At 40.3% G+C, this 18,594-nt stretch overlaps 2 protein-coding genes across 3 annotated transcripts in view; one reads left to right on the top strand and one right to left on the bottom strand.

Moving 5' to 3' along the window:
* The first annotated feature begins 27 nt into the window (after positions 1–27).
* On the top strand, positions 28–12,931 carry LOC124275076 (geranylgeranyl pyrophosphate synthase-like). Of its 2 annotated transcripts, none has more exons than XM_046710552.1 (12): positions 28–260; positions 877–938; positions 3,444–3,512; positions 4,378–4,463; positions 5,855–5,901; positions 6,711–6,827; positions 7,273–7,374; positions 8,216–8,276; positions 8,917–8,995; positions 9,834–9,936; positions 10,338–10,452; positions 11,995–12,931. In XM_046710552.1, exons 1-12 carry the CDS (start codon positions 233–235, stop codon positions 12,083–12,085), a joined length of 960 nt encoding a protein of 319 aa, XP_046566508.1. In that variant the 5' UTR covers positions 28–232; the 3' UTR covers positions 12,086–12,931. The 2 variants fall into 2 exon arrangements, with proteins under 2 accessions (XP_046566508.1, XP_046566509.1); XM_046710553.1 differs by having other exon boundaries at positions 29–260; positions 877–926.
* Positions 12,932–14,523: 1,592 nt separating this feature from the next.
* The window catches only part of LOC124275074 (set1/Ash2 histone methyltransferase complex subunit ASH2-like), a 105,414-nt gene continuing 101,343 nt past the window's right edge, over positions 14,524–18,594 (bottom strand). Inside the window, 3 exon segments of the mRNA XM_046710551.1 lie at positions 14,524–15,774; positions 17,796–17,855; positions 18,083–18,181. Coding sequence (XP_046566507.1) covers positions 15,682–15,774; positions 17,796–17,855; positions 18,083–18,181 — 252 coding nt within the window. The 3' untranslated portion in view covers positions 14,524–15,681.

Below are 18,594 nucleotides of genomic sequence, written 5' to 3'. Positions count from 1 at the left end.
GGGTGCGAAAACATTTATCTTCACTCTGCATATGTAGTAAACAGGAAACACGTGAAATGAATGACAAAAACGTTTCCGGGTGGTAGCTCGATGACTTAGATGCTCAGTATAACTGTTGCACATCTCATTACCGACTAGCATATATAACCTCGGCTGTCACTGGGCGTGTATTATTGCGCGATACAAACTTGTGGGTTGATCGATCTCTGCTGTAGGTCTTCATACATTGGAGATGCAAGACAACCAACGGACAACTAACAGTAATATATTCATTCTTCTCTGATACTATTTATATTATAACGAAATTAGTTTTGTAATTTATCGATTTTACTCCACACATCTGTAAGTTAATGTCAAAAGTTGATTTATTTATCAATACTATTTTAAGTGTACTGTATACCACCTATAGGGTTCCTGTTCTATGTACTAGAGCGCAGTAGTGCAGTGGTAAGGCGTCTGCCTATTATGCTGAAGGCCCGGGTTCGATCCCCGGTGGAGGCACCTCAGTTCGGGTCCGAGGTGGGCACATTTGCGTAGTATCCTTGGACAAGATACTTAGATCCACATTGTCTCTGTTCACCCAGCTGTAAATGGGGACCTGTGAGGATGTGCTGGCAATGTGAGTGTAACAGGCAGCATGGCTGTATGCTCCCCAGGGAGTTGAAAAAGTATCGGAAAGTGTGATAGTGTCCTATGACCGGGGATAGTAATGTATGTAGCGCCGTGAGCAGGCAATGTGCCTGGATATGACCGCCATATAAGTGGACTATTACTATTATTATTACTATTACTACCTGGAGGCAGTACTTGTTACTGTTATCTAGATTCTAGTTAGGCTTCATGTTCATGATAATGATGTATGTTTATATATTCCAGATTCCAAAAAAATGAATGCTGGCCAATTACAGACGAGTTTCACAGATGAGGTAATTGAGAAGGTGGGGTAGATTGAATGAGTTGTCCTCTTCTGTGGAGAAATTCCCACTGCATGGACTATGTTGCATGGTTGTTTCATGTTGTGATGTTTTGGAGGGACATATGCAGACTTTCTGTTGATCATATTGCATATGTTTTGATATAATCACATCAACATTGTTAAAGTGAATTCTTTAATTAGTAGACATATTTTGAATATTTAATGATTACCAGAATAATGTCAAATATTCATTATCTTCAGCCTGTAGACCAAAATATCCAATCTCTCATTGTATTGTTAGACTAGCATATCAGTATGTCAGTCACAGTATATTTTGTTTCTTGTTAGTGTCCTTTGACTTGAAAGTCACTTACTTTGTCTTTGTTTTCATTTGTATTACTATTAGGCAATCATCATCGTCATGGCAATGAGATTTGTAAATTACATATGTTCTATAATAATGAATATCTGAAATTGGGGAGGCGGTTGGGGGGGGAAGTGTTTGCTTGGAAATATTTATCTATCACTATATCAAGATGCACTTTTTGTCTGAAAAGAAGAGCTAGAAAGTTTCTGTCTTTGGTTGTTGTGGGTTTTTTTCACTTTTTTACAAAATGTCACTTCTTTCAAATATCCCAATGCACTGGTCACAATCAGATGAATTAAAACAACTGTGGTGGCAGAATGAGGGTGGAGATGATGTCTCAGATGAATTAAAAGTAGGACAAGTGACTCATTTTATAATATGTCTCCTAGCAGGGAAAGGGTGCCTGATTACATGAGACAGTAATAATAATAATAGCAGCAGCTTGCACACAGCTAGGGCTGTATATTTCTCAGGGAGCTGAGAAAACAAATGTAAATCCTCATGGTGAGGGGCAGGGCTCCAGATAAGGGCCGTATCGGCGTATGTACGGATAAAAAATATGCACGATACGGTAGGAAATAATTTAGAAAACGTAGCAGATACGCACCAAAGCAAAGGTGTACGGTCTTAGAATCACTTACAGACGTATTTATCTGAAAAAAAGTATTGTTTTATTGTTTATTGACCTGTTTACACAAGAGTAGCAATGTTGTGGTGCATATATGAAACGAAACACAAGATTACTGATAGTCCATTAGCTTCCATTCAGTACTCTAAATGTACACTTAAGGTTTTCCAGTACTCAATATTGAACAAATAAGGAGTACGTACTCCTGATGTTGAAAAATTATCTGGAGCCCTGGTGATGGGTAATAGTGAACATGAACTTGGTGAACATTCCTTAGAATACAATGCAGTATATATATTGTATTATGTAAACCTAACAAACAGTTTTAACGAATGCAGTGTATGGAATGAACAGTAGACTGTTTGAATATGGTCAGGTCTAGTTTCAGACAAATATTTTGTTGTTGTTGTTTGAATGTTCTATCAAATAATAGAATAATTATGCAAGCCCGATTCATTAATGTTTTATCAGTTTCATGTTTACACACTGTGATACACGGGTGAAATTAGTCTTGTGACATTGCATGTAGTCTGTCTGTACTTAAGACCTTTCTTCTCAATATCATTATTGTACATTCAAAATGTGTTGTATACTTGTGCTGTAATCATGCAGGGGTTCAAAAATCCCATCGCCCGACGCCCGGGACAAGTCAGTTTTCATTTCGGGCAATCAAATAATGGTATCTTACTTGTCCGTGGGCTACTAGATAATTTCCACTTATGGTTTCAAACTGCAAATAAACTTTGATTTAATTTCATATCTGCTCAAAATGTAGCTATTAAATTTCGCAATGATAATAAAGTAGAGTTATCTTTCTTTACTATTTATCACTTTTCAATAAATAGTCTAGTGAACATTATCATCAAATACCATGTTGATTTTTTCTTTCATAATTACATCATCATAATTATGTCATAAAATCAGGGCAAGTGGAAAATTAGTCAGGACAGGTTACTTTCTTAAAGCACTTGCCCTGTGGCAAGTGGCTTTTGAAAAAAATTGAACCCCTGATCATGATAATGTTGAGGCAATAGAACATTTGAAGTAGTAATCTTGGTAATTATGGTAACGATCAGAGCAAACAAACATATGTTGGATAACTACAGTACATCACAGTGCATCTATATTAATATATATCAAAATGTCCTCAATAGTACTTTGATCACCAATTGAAACATGCATCCATTGTTAAAGTGAGTAGAAGCGATCGCCTAAGACTGGCATGTTTTTATGCATATTTTTCATGTTTTTTAATAGTCTCCCATAACTATCAAAAGTGACTCGTTATGTTGTTTTTTAATATATAAATGTGCATAAACATGCTGCTGTAATGCTTTTGGGTTTCTGGGAGACTGTAATTCACGATCTGACATCTTGAATGTCTGCAAGTCAGTCAGAGCCAAACCTGGTAACAACTAATACAGTGCTCTTCCATGAGAAGTAGTTTTGTGGGATTTAATTCCATGACTCACCAACTTGCTCAGAAATATAATGAAGTTAACATGAGCCTGTTTTTTATATTTCCTCACCAGGTACTCCTTGAACCATATGATTACATCTGCCAGATTCCAGGCAAGAAGATCAGGACCAAGCTGGCTGCTGTTAGTAAACAAGCCCCTTAAGTGGCATCACCTAATCCATGTTACTCTTGACCATTACTGACCTGCTGCATCAAACAAACAAACAGATGAAATAGCATCATGATCATACTCTTGTCTCTAGTCTGTCATTCTCTTGTGTCAAATCTATCAAACACTTGTCTCTTATCTGTCATTCTCATTCATCATACACTTTTATCTCTTCTGACTTTTGTCTCTAATGAATCATACACTTGTTTCTCATATTCAATACACTTGTGGGGTGGTGGGGTAGCCTAGTGGTTAAAGCGTTTGCTCGTCATGCCGAACACCTGGGTTTGATTCTCCATGTGGGTACAATGTGTGAAGCCCATTTCTGGTACCACCCGCCATGATATTGCTGGAATATTGCTAGAAGCGGCGTAAAACTAAACTCAGTCACTCACTCAATACACTTGTTTCTCATGTTCAATACACTTGTTTGTCATATATCATACACTTGTTTGTAATACATCATACACTTGTTTGTCATATACAATACACTTGTTTGTCATATATCATACACTTGTTTCTTATATGTCATACATTTGTTTCCCCAAAATCATACTCTTGTTTCATCCATTGTACGCTGGTCTCTCTTACCCATTGTACACTTGTCTCTCATTTGTCATACATTTGTGTCTTATCTGTCATACATGTATCTCTAAAGTGTCATACACGTGTCTCTAATTCGCATACAGCAGCCGTTGTACAAACTGTTTCATCATTTCCATGACTAATCTTGAGTACATTATGTAAAGCAGTACAGTATGTACAGCAGGGAAATGTTGGTGTCCCATACAACACAACTCTATGAAAGTCAGGTGTCTCAGTGCCCGTCATGTTTCAGGCCCTCAACTACTGGCTGAAGATCCCAGAAGACAAGCTTCTGCAGATTGGAGAAGTCATACAGATGCTGCACAATGCCAGTCTACTGTAAGTGCTCACCAGCGTGGTCAGGGCAGAATAGATCCTGTGTGTGGTCAGGGCACAGTAGTAAACCAGTGTAGTCAGGGCACATAGATCTCTATCAGGGTGCCGTTCCACTAATCGATCTTAGCTCTATGTCAATTGTAAACCCCTAAAATCCCAATCTTAGTGTGACGTTACGATCGGCATACTGTTCCACTAACCAATCTTATCGGAGTCAATCGTAAAGTTAAGATCCAAAGTCTAAGTTGCTCATGACCAACTTAGGATTGCTAAAATCAATTGTAGAGAAACCAAAATGGTGGCTTTCATATTCTGTGTGAAGAAGATGAGCAAGCATTTCACCGTGAGCGTCCCCTAAAATTCCCCATGAAATGAATTTGTTAATTCTGTGATGTAAACAAACACTGCACTGAAGCTTTACAAATGTGAGGCCAGTCTGACCACTGTTGTTATGGGAACACAGAGGGAGTCGATGTAATACATTTGTACAACAATATTGCAATTAGATGGTTAAGAATAGGGGAGGGTCGTGAAGTGAACAATGTTCTGAAACAACAAGATACAAATATGTTTGATTTCACGAGCGCTTTTTTAGTGGTGGATTCTGAAGGCAGGCCACATGTTTTTCAAGACCACTGACATATTCTAGATACGTTATCAGATGATGTGCTTATAGAGGATGCCTCGCCACGCCTTGTTTATTCTGATCGACAAGGTTCAGCCACATATTATGCCTGAAACCCACCGTTCAAACTTGCACTTGACCCTGAAACCAAGGTGCTCACTACCCTAATAATTTGCTCGAGGTTTTTTCTCCACATTTACGCTTAGACTATGCAAAGGGAGATAACTCGTGCCTCGCATTTCTCTATCTCTCTCACGAAAGAGTCTCGATCTAAGTTTGGATCAGATCATAAGATCGGGATGGGCTACGATCGGCCTAAGATCGGTTTGTGAAACGGCTGTAACATTTAGTTAAGACGATTGTAAAATTGGCGAAACTTGCTAAGATTGATCTTAGATAAGATCGGTTAGTGGAACGGCACCCAGGGCCATAGCACAGAAGATGACCAAAATGGTCAGTGTACAATAATTCACCTATAAAATAACTTGCTTTTACTGTTACCATGGTTACCCACAAGCTTTTAAAATGACAACCAAACAGTTTAAATCTAACCATGCTGCGGTATATGACACAATTTATTTGTACAGGTCTGTGGGGCCTACAGTGAAGGTTGCATACAACTCTTGTCAGCACTTGTAGGAGGCAGTATTTTCATCTTTTCAAGAACCTTACCTCTATTATGAAGGCTTCAAACTTAAGATGACTGAAGCATAGGTATGAGATCATGACTTTCCCTCCTTGTAAGCTAAGGCTGGTTTGTTGTTTACAGAATAGACGATATTGAAGATAATTCCAAGTTGAGGAGAGGAATACCAGGTGAGTGTACTTGGTTATACAATCACAGACAGGTGTTGAAAGAAAAATCATTGTTTTACAATCATGTTATTGAAGACAATTCCAGTTTTGAGAAATTAAAAACACCCACAGGATTATCTGTAAACATGAAAAGGCCCCAAATTATGGTATATTCTATACTTATATTAAATAGTATCAGTGTTTATATATAGTCGTTTCATTTAACCCAAATTGCACCGGACTACTTTATTTAGTTTAAAATTTACAGCGATTCCAGTGTGATATATTAACAACAAATCATGAAAAAGTCTGAATTACTAAAAAATGTTCACAAGAAATGCCATTCTATATAAATGTGTGTGTATAATCTATACACAGCACACATTCTGTAGTAATAATCATGGAAGTGAAATAAACATGAGTCAGTTTGAAAACCTGTTCATCTGTAATTGCTGAGTAGATGGTGATTTACGAAATATGTAAATAGTACACAATGTCATCCAGCAATACTTGCTAGCTTCTTCACTGCACTCTCCATATCTTCTTTAGGAAAGCATCTTGCTGCACAGTTGTTTACATGATCTTAATGTTATGGAATCTTAGGGGCAGCAGATAAAGGGAGATAACTCCCAATTCCCAATCACGACTACTCATGCCTGAAATAAATGTTTGATGTTTATATTTTAATGCAGGTAAATTATAAATTGAGAATTAAATGTAGATTTTCATATTTAATGTAAATTATCAATGTCGATGATTAGAAAGCCGTTAATGGTATGGAAGCAAGTGTGATGTATTCATAGCTCTGGCGATATGTTTGAACTTTGCAGTGGCTCACAGTATATACGGAATACCACAGACAATCAACACAGCCAACTATGTGTACTTCCTAGCGCTGTCCAAACTCCACAGTCTCGGACATCCAGAGGTCAATACAGTATTTACAGGTCAGTTCACAGGCAGAAGTTATGCCATATTGCGTTAAGTATTATCTAGGATCATCAAGCTCTACAACAAGAATGTTACAAAAGGCATCTTGAAATTTAAAATTCAGATCTGCATACAAACAATTTTGCATGTTTCATCACAGGAAAATATGTTTTCTATCCATGTTGCTAGGCAGCTGATATCACTTGTACATGCCACTTCTATCCAAAGTGACACTGTTAACGATAATTCATATTTCGACATACATTGAACTATGTCATAGAGTTTGACCGTCTGATCCTCATTTCATCCAGTTCTTACAACAAACAGAAATATCTAACAAAAGGTTTGAATCACTCACTCAACAAACGTGTGGACCATTCTGAGTGAGTGAGTGAGGTACTGTTAAATATGTCTTCTTAGTTCATCATGATGTGTTTGTCTTGGATGTTACCATGGTTACAGAACAGCTGCTGGAGCTTCATCGTGGGCAGGGGATGGACATCTACTGGAGAGACACAGTGCTTTGTCCAACAGAGGAGGATTACAAGACCATGGTTATACGCAGTCAGTATTTCCCCCATTATATGCATGTCTTTTGTAGATTCTTACTTACACCCAGTCAGTACTGCATCTGTGTCTTGGTCCTGCTGCAGATCATATTGTCAACATTTCTCGACTTTGTTTTTTTTTCATTTTTACACAAACAGCCATTGTTTTCAATGACAGTATCACTAATGTTTCCTTGATTATATTGAACATCACTAGGGGTGATGAATAATATGGCAAATTGTCAGGTATATAAACTTGGTATCACTGATTGAAAGGCTCATAATATTAGTGTTGTCATAGCAACAGCTTGTAAGTTGTCATAGATGCATTTTAGTGGTGTAATGTATGAAAGTTGCAGAATGCATATTCTTGATGCAAAATTATGGCAAATGATAAGCTTGCTGAACATCTTTGTAAGTGTCTTTATACTTTAGCATCTTCAGTTTGGAAACAATAAGGCAGTATTTCTCACCTTGGTTGAGGGTATATGCACATGCAATGCAATATTACTGTTGGAAACAATAAGGCAGTGTTTTGATGCTGTGGTTGAGGGTATATTCAGTCAGTTTGCCCAGTGATTGAATATTACTGTCAGCTGTTTCCAGCAGAAGAAGTAGTAGTGGCATAGCTGAGTGGTCAAAGTCTTGGCTCATCATGCCAAAGGCCCAGGTTTGATCCCCCAGATGGGTACAATGTGTGAAGCCCCTTTCTGGTGTCTCCTGCTGTGATATTGCTGGAATATTTGCTAAAAGCTATGTAACAACCTCACCCTCACTGCAACAGAAGCACAACAAACTTAACTGTGACTGAAACAGTTTTCCTGTTGACCATCTTAATTTGGTTGAATGTGTTTCAGAGACCGGTGGATTGTTTGGTCTAGCAGTTCGACTTATGCAACTATTTAGTGACAACAAAAGGTAGGTACACATAGCTGGGTAGGTAAGTGGTTAAAGTGTTCCCTTGTCACACCAAAGACCGGGTCCTGTTTCCCACAAGGGTACAATGTGTGAAGCCCATTTCTGGTGTCCCCTACTCTGATATTGATGGAATATTGCTAAAAGCGGCATAAAACTAAACTCACTCACTCACACACACACATGGCTGGTGTAGTGGCACAGCAGTCAAGGTAGTGAAGGGGAGGTAATTCATAAGGAGATGGTTGGCTTCAGCAATGTCTAGCATAGAGGTATCTGTATATCTCCTAAACCCACCTACTGTATACATAGCCATGATTACCTTATAGACTAGTGAAGCCAGACCATGTTTTTGTGAGGGGTAGTGTTTTTCCCTGATTTTAATTTTAGTAGTCACCGACAGAAATGATAATTTCCTCTTATGATCCTCTAAGAGATTTTTTTTATCAGGTTTTAATTATACAATGTAGTCTTTTAAATAATTTATTCATATTGAAACTGACAATAAATGTTTTTTCTCATTTCTGGTCAAATAAGAACTAAGTGTTTTAATTCTGTTTTTCACATCATCAGAACAAGTTTCCAGCTCTAAACTTGTTTTTATTGTATATGATGTATGAAAAGTGTTTCTTTTATGTTTCAGTGACTTTAAACCTTTGTTAGATGTGCTAGGATTATACTTCCAGATCCGAGACGACTACGCCAACTTATCTTCTAAAGAGGTGAGACAGTGAAAGTAACATTGGCACTGTACACTGCATGTGTGTGTCACTGAAGTGTGTTGTGCTATCATTTTCACCACGTCAGGATGTTGTATGCTACAATGAAGTAGACGCAGAGTTAATGCCCGAGGCAGTAGAGATGCTGTTCAGTGAATCATTGAATCACTGAATAAATGAATAAATGTTCGTGTTAACACTCAGTTTGAAACAACAAATGATGTCAATATGTGTATTAAAAAAAGGGAAGATGAGATACTTGAAGTCCTTTGAGAGAACTGAGGCCTTCCAGGACAGGATGGATCAGATTTAACAGACAAATTTCAGAGTTTCCTCTACAACCTCTGTGTATCACTTTCATGTGTTACCATATATTTCTGTACATCTGGGATGTGAGATGGATCTGTTAAATGTTTGCCTGCCTCTAATTTGATCTGTTATGTCTCTATGAGGTGAGGTGAAATTGGGTTTAACGTCGCGCTGGAGAATATTTCACTCATATGACGACGTGCATGCATGTGTATGTGTAGGTGCGGCTGCTTGTACTAGCCCAGACTGAAGCTGGTTTTATAGTGCTAGCCCACTGAGATACCATGCCGCAGTGAAGCATGAATACCCCACTCAGACACATTATACTGACTCCGAGCCGACCAGTCCTTGTTGTACCCATTAATGCCGAGCGCCAGGCAGGGACCAACAAGTACCATATTTTAACGTCTTTTGGTATGACGCGGTCGGGGATCGAACCCGCGACCTTCCGCTATATCTCTATGAACTGAAAGTGATACGTTATGGTGTGTGTCAGCATGAGACCCAACTCGCCTGCTGTGCCCTGTTTCAGTATGAAGCCAACAAGAGCTACTGTGAAGACCTGACAGAGGGCAAGTTCTCCTTCCCTCTCATCCATGCCATCAGGTCCAGCCCGGACAACAACCAGATCATCAGTATCCTTGTCCCAGCAATGTGGAGGTGGGGTGGGGTGGGGAGTGTTTTGGTCTGAGGGGTAGTCTGTGAGGATGTTGGGAGGGTGGGGCATGTCAGTACAGTGTGTTGGGAGGGAGGGGGTCTGTGAGGTGTGTGGGGAAGGATTTGGTCAGTGAATGGTGTGGGGTGGCATCTGGTCAGTGAGGAATGTGGGGGATGTCTATGGGTGGGGAGGCAGAGGGAAGGTCTGTGTGGGATGGAGATCAGTGAGGTGAAGGTGCAAGTCTGGATTAGTAGAGGATATATGAGACCCAGTGTCTGGTGAGTAGAGGTCATTTGTATTGTATATTTTTACTTCGAGCTGTGACACGTATAACTTTGCTTCCGAAAGTAACCAACAATTGACCTTAATTCATACAAGACATTTTACGACAAAGAACAACAGACAATGACTTGAAGAAGTACTGTGTGGACTACATGATGAAGATCGGGTCCTTCGACTACACTAAACAGACGCTGGTCAGCCTGGAGCAGAGGTTAGTGTGTGGTCATCTAACATATTGTCTTTCAAATCTATGTCCTCCATGTTTCAATCACTCTCCTCCATGTTTCAGTCACTGTGGTCCGTGTTTCAGTCATTGTCCTCCATGTTTCAGTCATTGTGGTCCGTGTTTCAGTCATTGTCCTTCAGATTTCAGTCCTCCTCCATGTTTCAGTCACTGTGGTCCGTGTTTCAGTCATTGTCCTTCAGATTTCAGTCACTGTGGTCCGTGTTTCAGTCATTGTCCTTCAGATTTCAGTCACTGTGGTCTGTGTTTCAGTCACTGTGGTCCGAGGTTCAGTCATTGTGGTCCGTGTTTCAGTCACTGTGGTCCGTGTTTCAGTCATTGTCCTCCGTGTTTCAGTCACTGTGGTCCGTGTTTCAGTCACCTCCTCCATGTTTCAGTCACTGTGGTCCAGTGTTTCAGTCATTGTCCTCCGTGTTTCAGTCACTGTGGTCCGTGTTTCAGTCACCTCCTCCATGTTTCAGTCACTGTGGTCCGTGTTTCAGTCATTGTCCTTCAGATTTCAGTCACTGTGGTCCGTGTTTCAGTCACCTCCTCCATGTTTCAGTCACTGTGGTCCGTGTTTCAGTCACCTCCTCCATGTTTCAGTCACTGTGGTCCGTGTTTCAGTCAGTCACTGTGGTCCGTGTTTCAGTCATTGTCCTTCAGATGTTTCAGTCACTGTGGTCGTCCTCACCTCCTCCATGTTTCAGTCACTGTGGTCCTCCATGTTTCAGTCACTGTGGTCCTGTGTTTCAGTCACTGTGGTCCGTGTTTCAGTCATTGTGGTCCGTGTTTCAGTCATTGTGGTCCGTGTTTCAGTCACTGTGGTCCGTGTTTCAGTCATTGTGGTCCGTGGTTTCAGTCATTGTGGTCCGTGTTTCAGTCATTGTGGTCCGTGTTTCAGTCACTGTGGTCCGTGTTTCAGTCACTGTGGTCCGTGTTCAGTCATTGTGGTCCGTGTTTCAGTCATTGTGGTCCGTGTTTCAGTCACTGTGGTCCGTGTTTCAGTCACTGTGGTCCGTGTTTCAGTCATTGTGGTCCGTGTTTCAGTCATTGTCCTTCAGATTTCAGTCACTGCCATCTACATTGAAACAACGCTCTGTGCAATAAACAAGAAGTTGTCATCCGTAAAGTTGTATGCTTCATTTTTGACTCGCCAATTTCTGGAATGCCAATCAAACAACTGCCATTCAGAATTCCGTCACTTTCCTCCATGTTTGAATGTCCTCCACTTTTCACACTGCCCACCTTGTTCGAGTAGCTTTAGTCAATATTTCAGTCTCTGTCCTCGTATATCAGTCACTGTACTTTGTGTTTCAGTGTTCTCCATGATGGTCCTCCATGTTTCAGTCAGAAACAAACGGGTTACATAAGTAACCTACCCTGTTGCCAGACACTGTCCTCGGCATTTGAATGCCCTCCATGTTTCAATCACTGTCCCTGCTTTTCAGTCTCTGTCCTTGATGTTTCAGAAACTGTCCACCATGTTTCAGGCAATGGTTTCTAATCTTCATCTCGTCTATGTTTCAGAGCCCTGGAACTGATTGAGGAACATGGTGGAAACCCTACACTGTCAAGTCTAGTGGGAGAGCTGAAGAAAGTATACACCGAGGAGTCATAGTACACGATAGAGACTCACTGAAACCTCATCTCTGATGCAGGCCGAGCGGAAGGCCAAGTCTGTGATGGATGACATCGTGTGCTCAAGTTGTGGCAAATGGGATGATGTAATGATGATTGCAAGTGCTGACAGGGTGAAAGTGAACAAATGGATGTCACCTATTGGTGACTGCCGTTCATCTGCAGTTTGTGGCAGTGTCTTTGTTGTTTGTGTACAGGCTTGACTCTCAAGCCTCACCAAAGGGGTCCAAACTATGTGTGACAATAAAAACCACTAACGAATGTGTCCGACAGTGTGAACTAATCTCAACAATATGAACTAGTTGGAAGCCCTATTTTTGTCTTAGGTCACTGTCATTGCATAAAAATACCAACTCAAAAAGTATTCACAGAAGGGAAATAACACTGGCGTCCATCTTCAAGTTAGGTTCTTAAATGCAAAGTAGCTCATAGAGGTTATAGCATTTCCCTGGCTTTGCTCTCTGTGATGAGGTTGGTCATTTCATCATTAGATTACTAAATTGTAGGGTCATTTTATCACTCTACAGGGGTCACTGATTAGGAATACACATCTCTCTTAATGGTATACATGTATTTTATTCAGCTGGAAGTCGAATCATAAGTCCTGGTTTGTGTTGTAGTTGTGAATGCAAGACTAAATGTATCATTGTGGCCGCGATAGATGCTGGTCGTGAGATGTGATTGTTCGATGTTCCAGGAGTGGTTCAGCCAAATACTCAATGCATTGTTTTCTGTTATGCAGTTTTACCATCGACTTTGCCTTCTTTTTGTCCATTTTTCCTTTGAAGCAGAGCATTTCTGTGCATTGATTAAAGTCTCATGTGGATGATCTATCTTTGCCTTGTTTCTACCCAGAATTGTGAATACTTGATTCATCAGTTGTGCCGATCAGATGGTTGCTGGGGGAACGACTGATTCGGGTGTTATTGGGTGCTTGCCTACCAAACCAGTCCCCTTGAGATTCCTGGTTCAAGTAAGTTCCCAGCAGCCGTTGCTTGGGGTAAAAGTCCGTTTACTGGATCACACGATCAGACTCTGGATTGGGTTGATAGTGTCAATGTATCCTGTCAACATGGATCTTTCCTCTGAATATCAATCAATGGATTTGATTATTTACAGACTGTCATCATCTTGTGGGTATTTTGGAGTGAGGTATTAAACTATAAATAACAGCAGCCACTCATTGGGTTCCTCACAGGCTGCCTTGATATTGTTCAGCAGGAAATATCATTCCCACACATGCTACATGTGGACAAATGAGGTTCATTTTGCAACATACTATTATCTGTTATTGGTTGTAACTCTGTATGTGTATCTATCCGGTCTGTTTGAACTTTCCATGGCAGTAGGGTGGCCTGGTGGTTAATGTGTTCATTCATTACACCAAAGGCCAGGATTCCTCTCATGGGTAGAGTGTGAAGGCCATTTCTGGAAGATATTGCAGGAATATTGCTAAAAACAGTGTAGAACCATTCTCTCTCATTCACTTTACTAATCCAGGCTCATGATACCATGCCTCTGAGGCAAGCAGTCCCTTTGCCGAACGTCAGGCAGGGTTACGAAAGTGTCATCATCTAACATCTAGTACAATCACCCGTGAAGGTCCGGGTTAGAATATTGATCGTCCAACCCATGCTTGTCGTAAGAGGTGACTAATGGTATCGGGTGGTCAGGCTCGCTGACTTGGTTGACACATGTCATCTGTTCCCAATTGCGCAGATCGATGCTGTTGATCACTGCATTGCCTGGTCCAGACTCAATTATTTACAGACCGCCGCCATATAGCTGGAATATTGCTGAGTGTGGTGTAAAACTAAACTCACTCACTCACTCACTCTAGTACAATCTGTCTAGACAAATAAATGGACTGGAGGTCAGTCTTGGGTTGCAGTCAGTGTTTTACACCATGCACAAATATGCATCTACATATGTAGAGAATAGATTTAGGAAACCCAAAATACTGCATCCGGAGAGACATACAAAAATTGAGAGAGCGAAGTTACAGCACATCGAGAGTAGTCTGGTATTTCACCCATCAGTCATGTGACTGTCCACATGACCACTGATTCATTCCAGGCTATGAAGTCATTATCATGATTTACACTACACCACCAGTGTATGAAATAAGGCCCGTCTGACCGCCCGAGACGGGCTAGATTTCTGACTGACGGTCTAAATATACAGCTAGCCAGCCCGATGGTCTGGTAAAAATGTTAGATGTTCTATACATCCTGATGTCTGGCTGGATTTTTGTCTTATTTCATACACTGTACCACACCACTTCAATAGTTTACAGGACCCTTGTATTACTGACAAGGACACGTAAAATACATTGATGGGGACTCCCGCTTTTGTAAGTCATGGTAAAACCCTGTGACGTATTTCCTGAAATCGCTGTTTCAGTATTTATTGATAGGACATCGCTGTTTCAGTATTTATTGATAGGACATCGCTCTTTCAGTTTTTATTCATAGGACATCGCTGTTTCAGTATTTATTCATAGGACATTGGCATGAATCTTTAACATGGACATCAACACTGAATTGTTTCATGTAAAAGTTCTAAAAAAAAGACAATAATCATGGACATGATTCACTGAACAATGCTATAACACAAATGCAATGACACATTCAAAACAACAATATCAAGACTGGTTCCTTCTCAGAGTTAACCAATTATTCTGTAAAACAACTGACGAGCAATCACAACTTGGTACACTCACATCAACGCACAACTTACATCAAATTTGATTACAGAAAATATCCTTCCTAATCAACTTTTTCATATACTATCACATACACTTACATGTACGATGTAACTACACATGTAGCCTATCCTGGAGGATAACTGTGCACATGTTGGAACATCCTAACTAGAGTTTTACGACATATATTTTTGCAGAGAGCCAAAATAAACAGATCTCAGACATCATAAGAAAATGGCTACACAAATGTTTTCTCCCAACTATATATTGCAAATTACTTGTCAGGCTTTGTCAGTTTCTGTTCTTTTATTTAAATAGGTAAACAAAATACGGAAAACAAATCTTAGATTAAATTCTAGTAGCTGAGACTTAATGAATAGTCCTTTTAATAGCATTCGTCTAGCGGACGACATGGTAGAAGGGATAGTGGCTGGTTTAGAGAGTGCACACAGAACTACACGGGTTAGTAAAGCCACCTTCCTCACAACACAGCACTAGTGACACAAGCTAATACTGCGAATTGAGACGAAAGGTCAGTTCCACATCAGCAGATGTTGCAGCAATCTCGAGATAAACCGTCCTCCATTTTGTACAGGCTTAAAGCATGTGTTGAATGTCCAGTCCAACAAGTAACTGTCAGTGCTGAAGAGGGTTCCCTGGCTTCAAGTCAAGGGGAACAACTCTCCCTTCAAGTCAGGGGGGATAACTCTTCCTCACTTTACAGTTCTGTCTGGTGATGTAATGTCCTGTGAGGTCATGCACTGTGAGGCACCAGGAAGACGCTCAGGTGTGAACACTGCACGGTCCTCAAGAGCAGACAAATCTTTCTGTCTTCACTTCTCCTAGGTCTGCACATTGTGGCCTCCTAAAGATTAGAACTCGGGCAGCTTGCCCTCATTCTCTATATGATAGATGAGGTCCGAGAGAGTGTAGTCCACCACAGCCTGCTGGGCAGCCTCTGACACCTGGCAACAGGGGAGGTAACTTATATCACCAGTTTATTTAATACCACTCTAAAAAATATTCAAACTAATGGTATAAATAATCAAGTCTGGACTAGACAATCCAGTGATTGATCAAATGAGCAACTAATAAAGTCATGTGGGTATGGTGACCCACAATCAACCGAATCATTGAGTTGGACCATACAATTCATTTGGTTGTTGCTGTTACAGTACAGGTCGTTGGAAACCGTGAAGATCTGGGTTAGAACTGGTCTTCAGGAACCCATGCTTGTCCTAAGAAGCAACTACCAGGATCTGGTGGTCAGGCTCGCTGACTTGGTTGATGCAAGTCATCATATCCTAATTGTGTAGATTGATGCTCATGATGTCAATCACAGGATTGTCTGGTCCATACTCGTATATTTACAGACTGCCTTGAGCATTTTTCGGGCAGCATTGAGCAAACAAACAAACAGGTTGTTGGAGGAAAATTCAACCCAGAATTCCAATGGATAATATCAACAGGGTCAGCATAGGAAGCACACATAAAATCATCCTCATTACCAGTCTACAAAGAGATCTTAACCCTAAGCTGGGTGTGGAAATAACCCATTGCCCGACGCCCGAGTCCAGTGTTTTTTTCTGTCGGGCAAGCAAATTTGTATATCACACTGTACAAGTGTCCAGTTGACATTCCAATGTTAATTATGTTGTTTATTTAAAAAATCAACAAGAAAACGGCCGGTATAGTGGAAAAATTATCAGGGCAAGTGATTTTACATGTGCCACTGTACCGGAGTACACTAACAATTTTAAAGTTATTTCCACCCCTGCTAAGGTCCCATACTTTCAGAGAGGCTTATGATAACCTATATAATCTGTGATCATATTGTGGAACAAAACCCTGTAGAATCCTTTAGGATGACAGGTACCAGTATAGGTGGGAACTACGTCTGGTATCATTGATTGTGTGACATGCCCACAACCAGATGTGCCTGGCCAGGTAGCAATATTTACAGGCCACCTGCTGGAATAGTGTGGTGTGTTACAACATTAGCTTGCATGTCACCATTATATGATATTTGTTATGGATCATTGGTGTAAATCAAGCGTAAAATATCCTTCACGCATCAACATGTATTGGTATTTACGCCTATCACTCGTCTTCATCAACCTAGATATTTGTTTTATTACTTGCCCATGGAGTGAGTGAGTTTAGTTTTACGCCGCACTGAGCAATATTCCAGCTATATGGCGGGCTCGCCCATGGAAGATACTGCAGTGTAATATTTTTACGGCAATTTTACACTAATGTAATACCGCTAGACATATGACGTCATAATGGTTACAGTTATGACGTCACAATGCTAATGCCTCTGTCGCAATGGTATTAGACATTGCTTGACTTGCTAAAAATTGATATGAGAGTCATCACACTGTAGGCAGTTTCTATCAATTTATGTTTCGATTATTATAGGATATTTATATAGCGCACATATCCAGGCAACTAGTGCATGCTCAAGGCGCTGGTATTTTTCCCTTGATCATTGGATGTCAATCTGAATGGCACATCGTATTATCAATCTCAACTCCCTGGGGAGTATGTTTCTAGAGTAATGAACAGAATACAAAACACGCTTCCGTGAAATACCATTTTTATTAAACTTGTGAAAGATTTAGTATCAAACTTGCATTCACTCGTTTGATACCAAATCATTAACTCGTTTGATAAAATTGGTATTACACGGAAGGTCGTTTAGTATCCTCTATGTAAGATGTGACTAACAGGATCAGGTGATCTGGCCCGCTGACTTGGCTGATGCATGTCAAGGTGTGCTAACTATGTGGCTCAATGCTCATTATGTCAATCACTGGGTTGTCTGGTCCAGACTCTATTGTTTACAGACTGTCATCATAGAGCTGGAATATTGCTGATAAAAATAGCAACAAAAGCAAACATGCATCAGATCTTGAATCAATGAGTCGAAATACAATTTTTGATTAGGGAGTGAAGAAAGTTAAGTCAGTTTCGTAATACTTACAGGTCGGAACATGATATCTTTCGGTGGGTACTTGAACTTGGGACCAAAATTGACTTTCACCTGAAAGAATAACACAGAGTGAATGACTGGTGAGTGAGGATGTATTTGGGAAAAGCGGCCTGAAGCTTTCAAACTGACAGTCATGAAATACTATGAGATATTTATGTTAACTGAATATTTTGCTGATTAACCTGAAAGCACATAAATCTGTAAAGAACAAAAATAACTGGTCTGTTCAAATACAATTTATTACACGGGTCTTACCGTATTTATTACACAGGTCTTACCGTAGCGTTTTTAAATACTGAGACTGCAGGATAGTACACTCCTTCAAATATGTCGGTGAATGCAATGCCTTGAGATTTCCCATTCTTGTACATGATTATCTGGAAACAACACAGTCTGATTAGGTCGATTAGAAAACAAGCCATACAATGTGAGCAAGGCTCACTAATACCATGAGTTTCAACTTCAGGTGTGCAACAAGTAATAATTATTATTCTTGACAAAATTACAATACCTGTATGAAAGCTTGCACTGCACGTTTCTTATAAACAAAGAACACATTACCCACATCTGAAAACAATCGTTTAATTCATTGTTGAGTGCAGCCTATGGATGGTGTCTACTGTGCAGTCTATGGATGGTGTCTACAGTGCAGCCTATGGATGGTGTCTACTGTGCAGCCTATGGATGGTGTCTACAGTGCAGCCTATGGATGGTGTCTACTGTGCAGTCTATGGATGGTGTCTACTGTGCAGTCTATGGATGGTGTCTACTGTGCAGCCTATGGATGGTG

The sequence above is a fragment of the Haliotis rubra genome, unplaced genomic scaffold (assembly GCF_003918875.1).
Source record: "Haliotis rubra isolate DU_JTF1 unplaced genomic scaffold, ASM391887v1 Scf198, whole genome shotgun sequence".
NCBI lineage: Eukaryota > Metazoa > Mollusca > Gastropoda > Lepetellida > Haliotidae > Haliotis > Haliotis rubra.
The sequence above is the reverse complement of the archived record's forward strand: the minus strand, read 5'-3'. Positions and strand labels throughout refer to the sequence as shown.

What these genes read in the sequence shown, in the direction of transcription:
- LOC124275076 (XM_046710552.1), top strand. Translation starts at nt 233, where the DNA reads ATGCAAGACAACCAACGGACAACTAACA. An exon ending in GGTCAATACAGTATTTACAG is followed by an intron (nt 6,828 to 7,272) that starts GTCAGTTCACAG and finishes CCATGGTTACAG; the next exon opens with AACAGCTGCTGGAGCTTCAT. An exon ending in CTATTTAGTGACAACAAAAG is followed by an intron (nt 8,277 to 8,916) that starts GTAGGTACACAT and finishes TTTATGTTTCAG; the next exon opens with TGACTTTAAACCTTTGTTAG.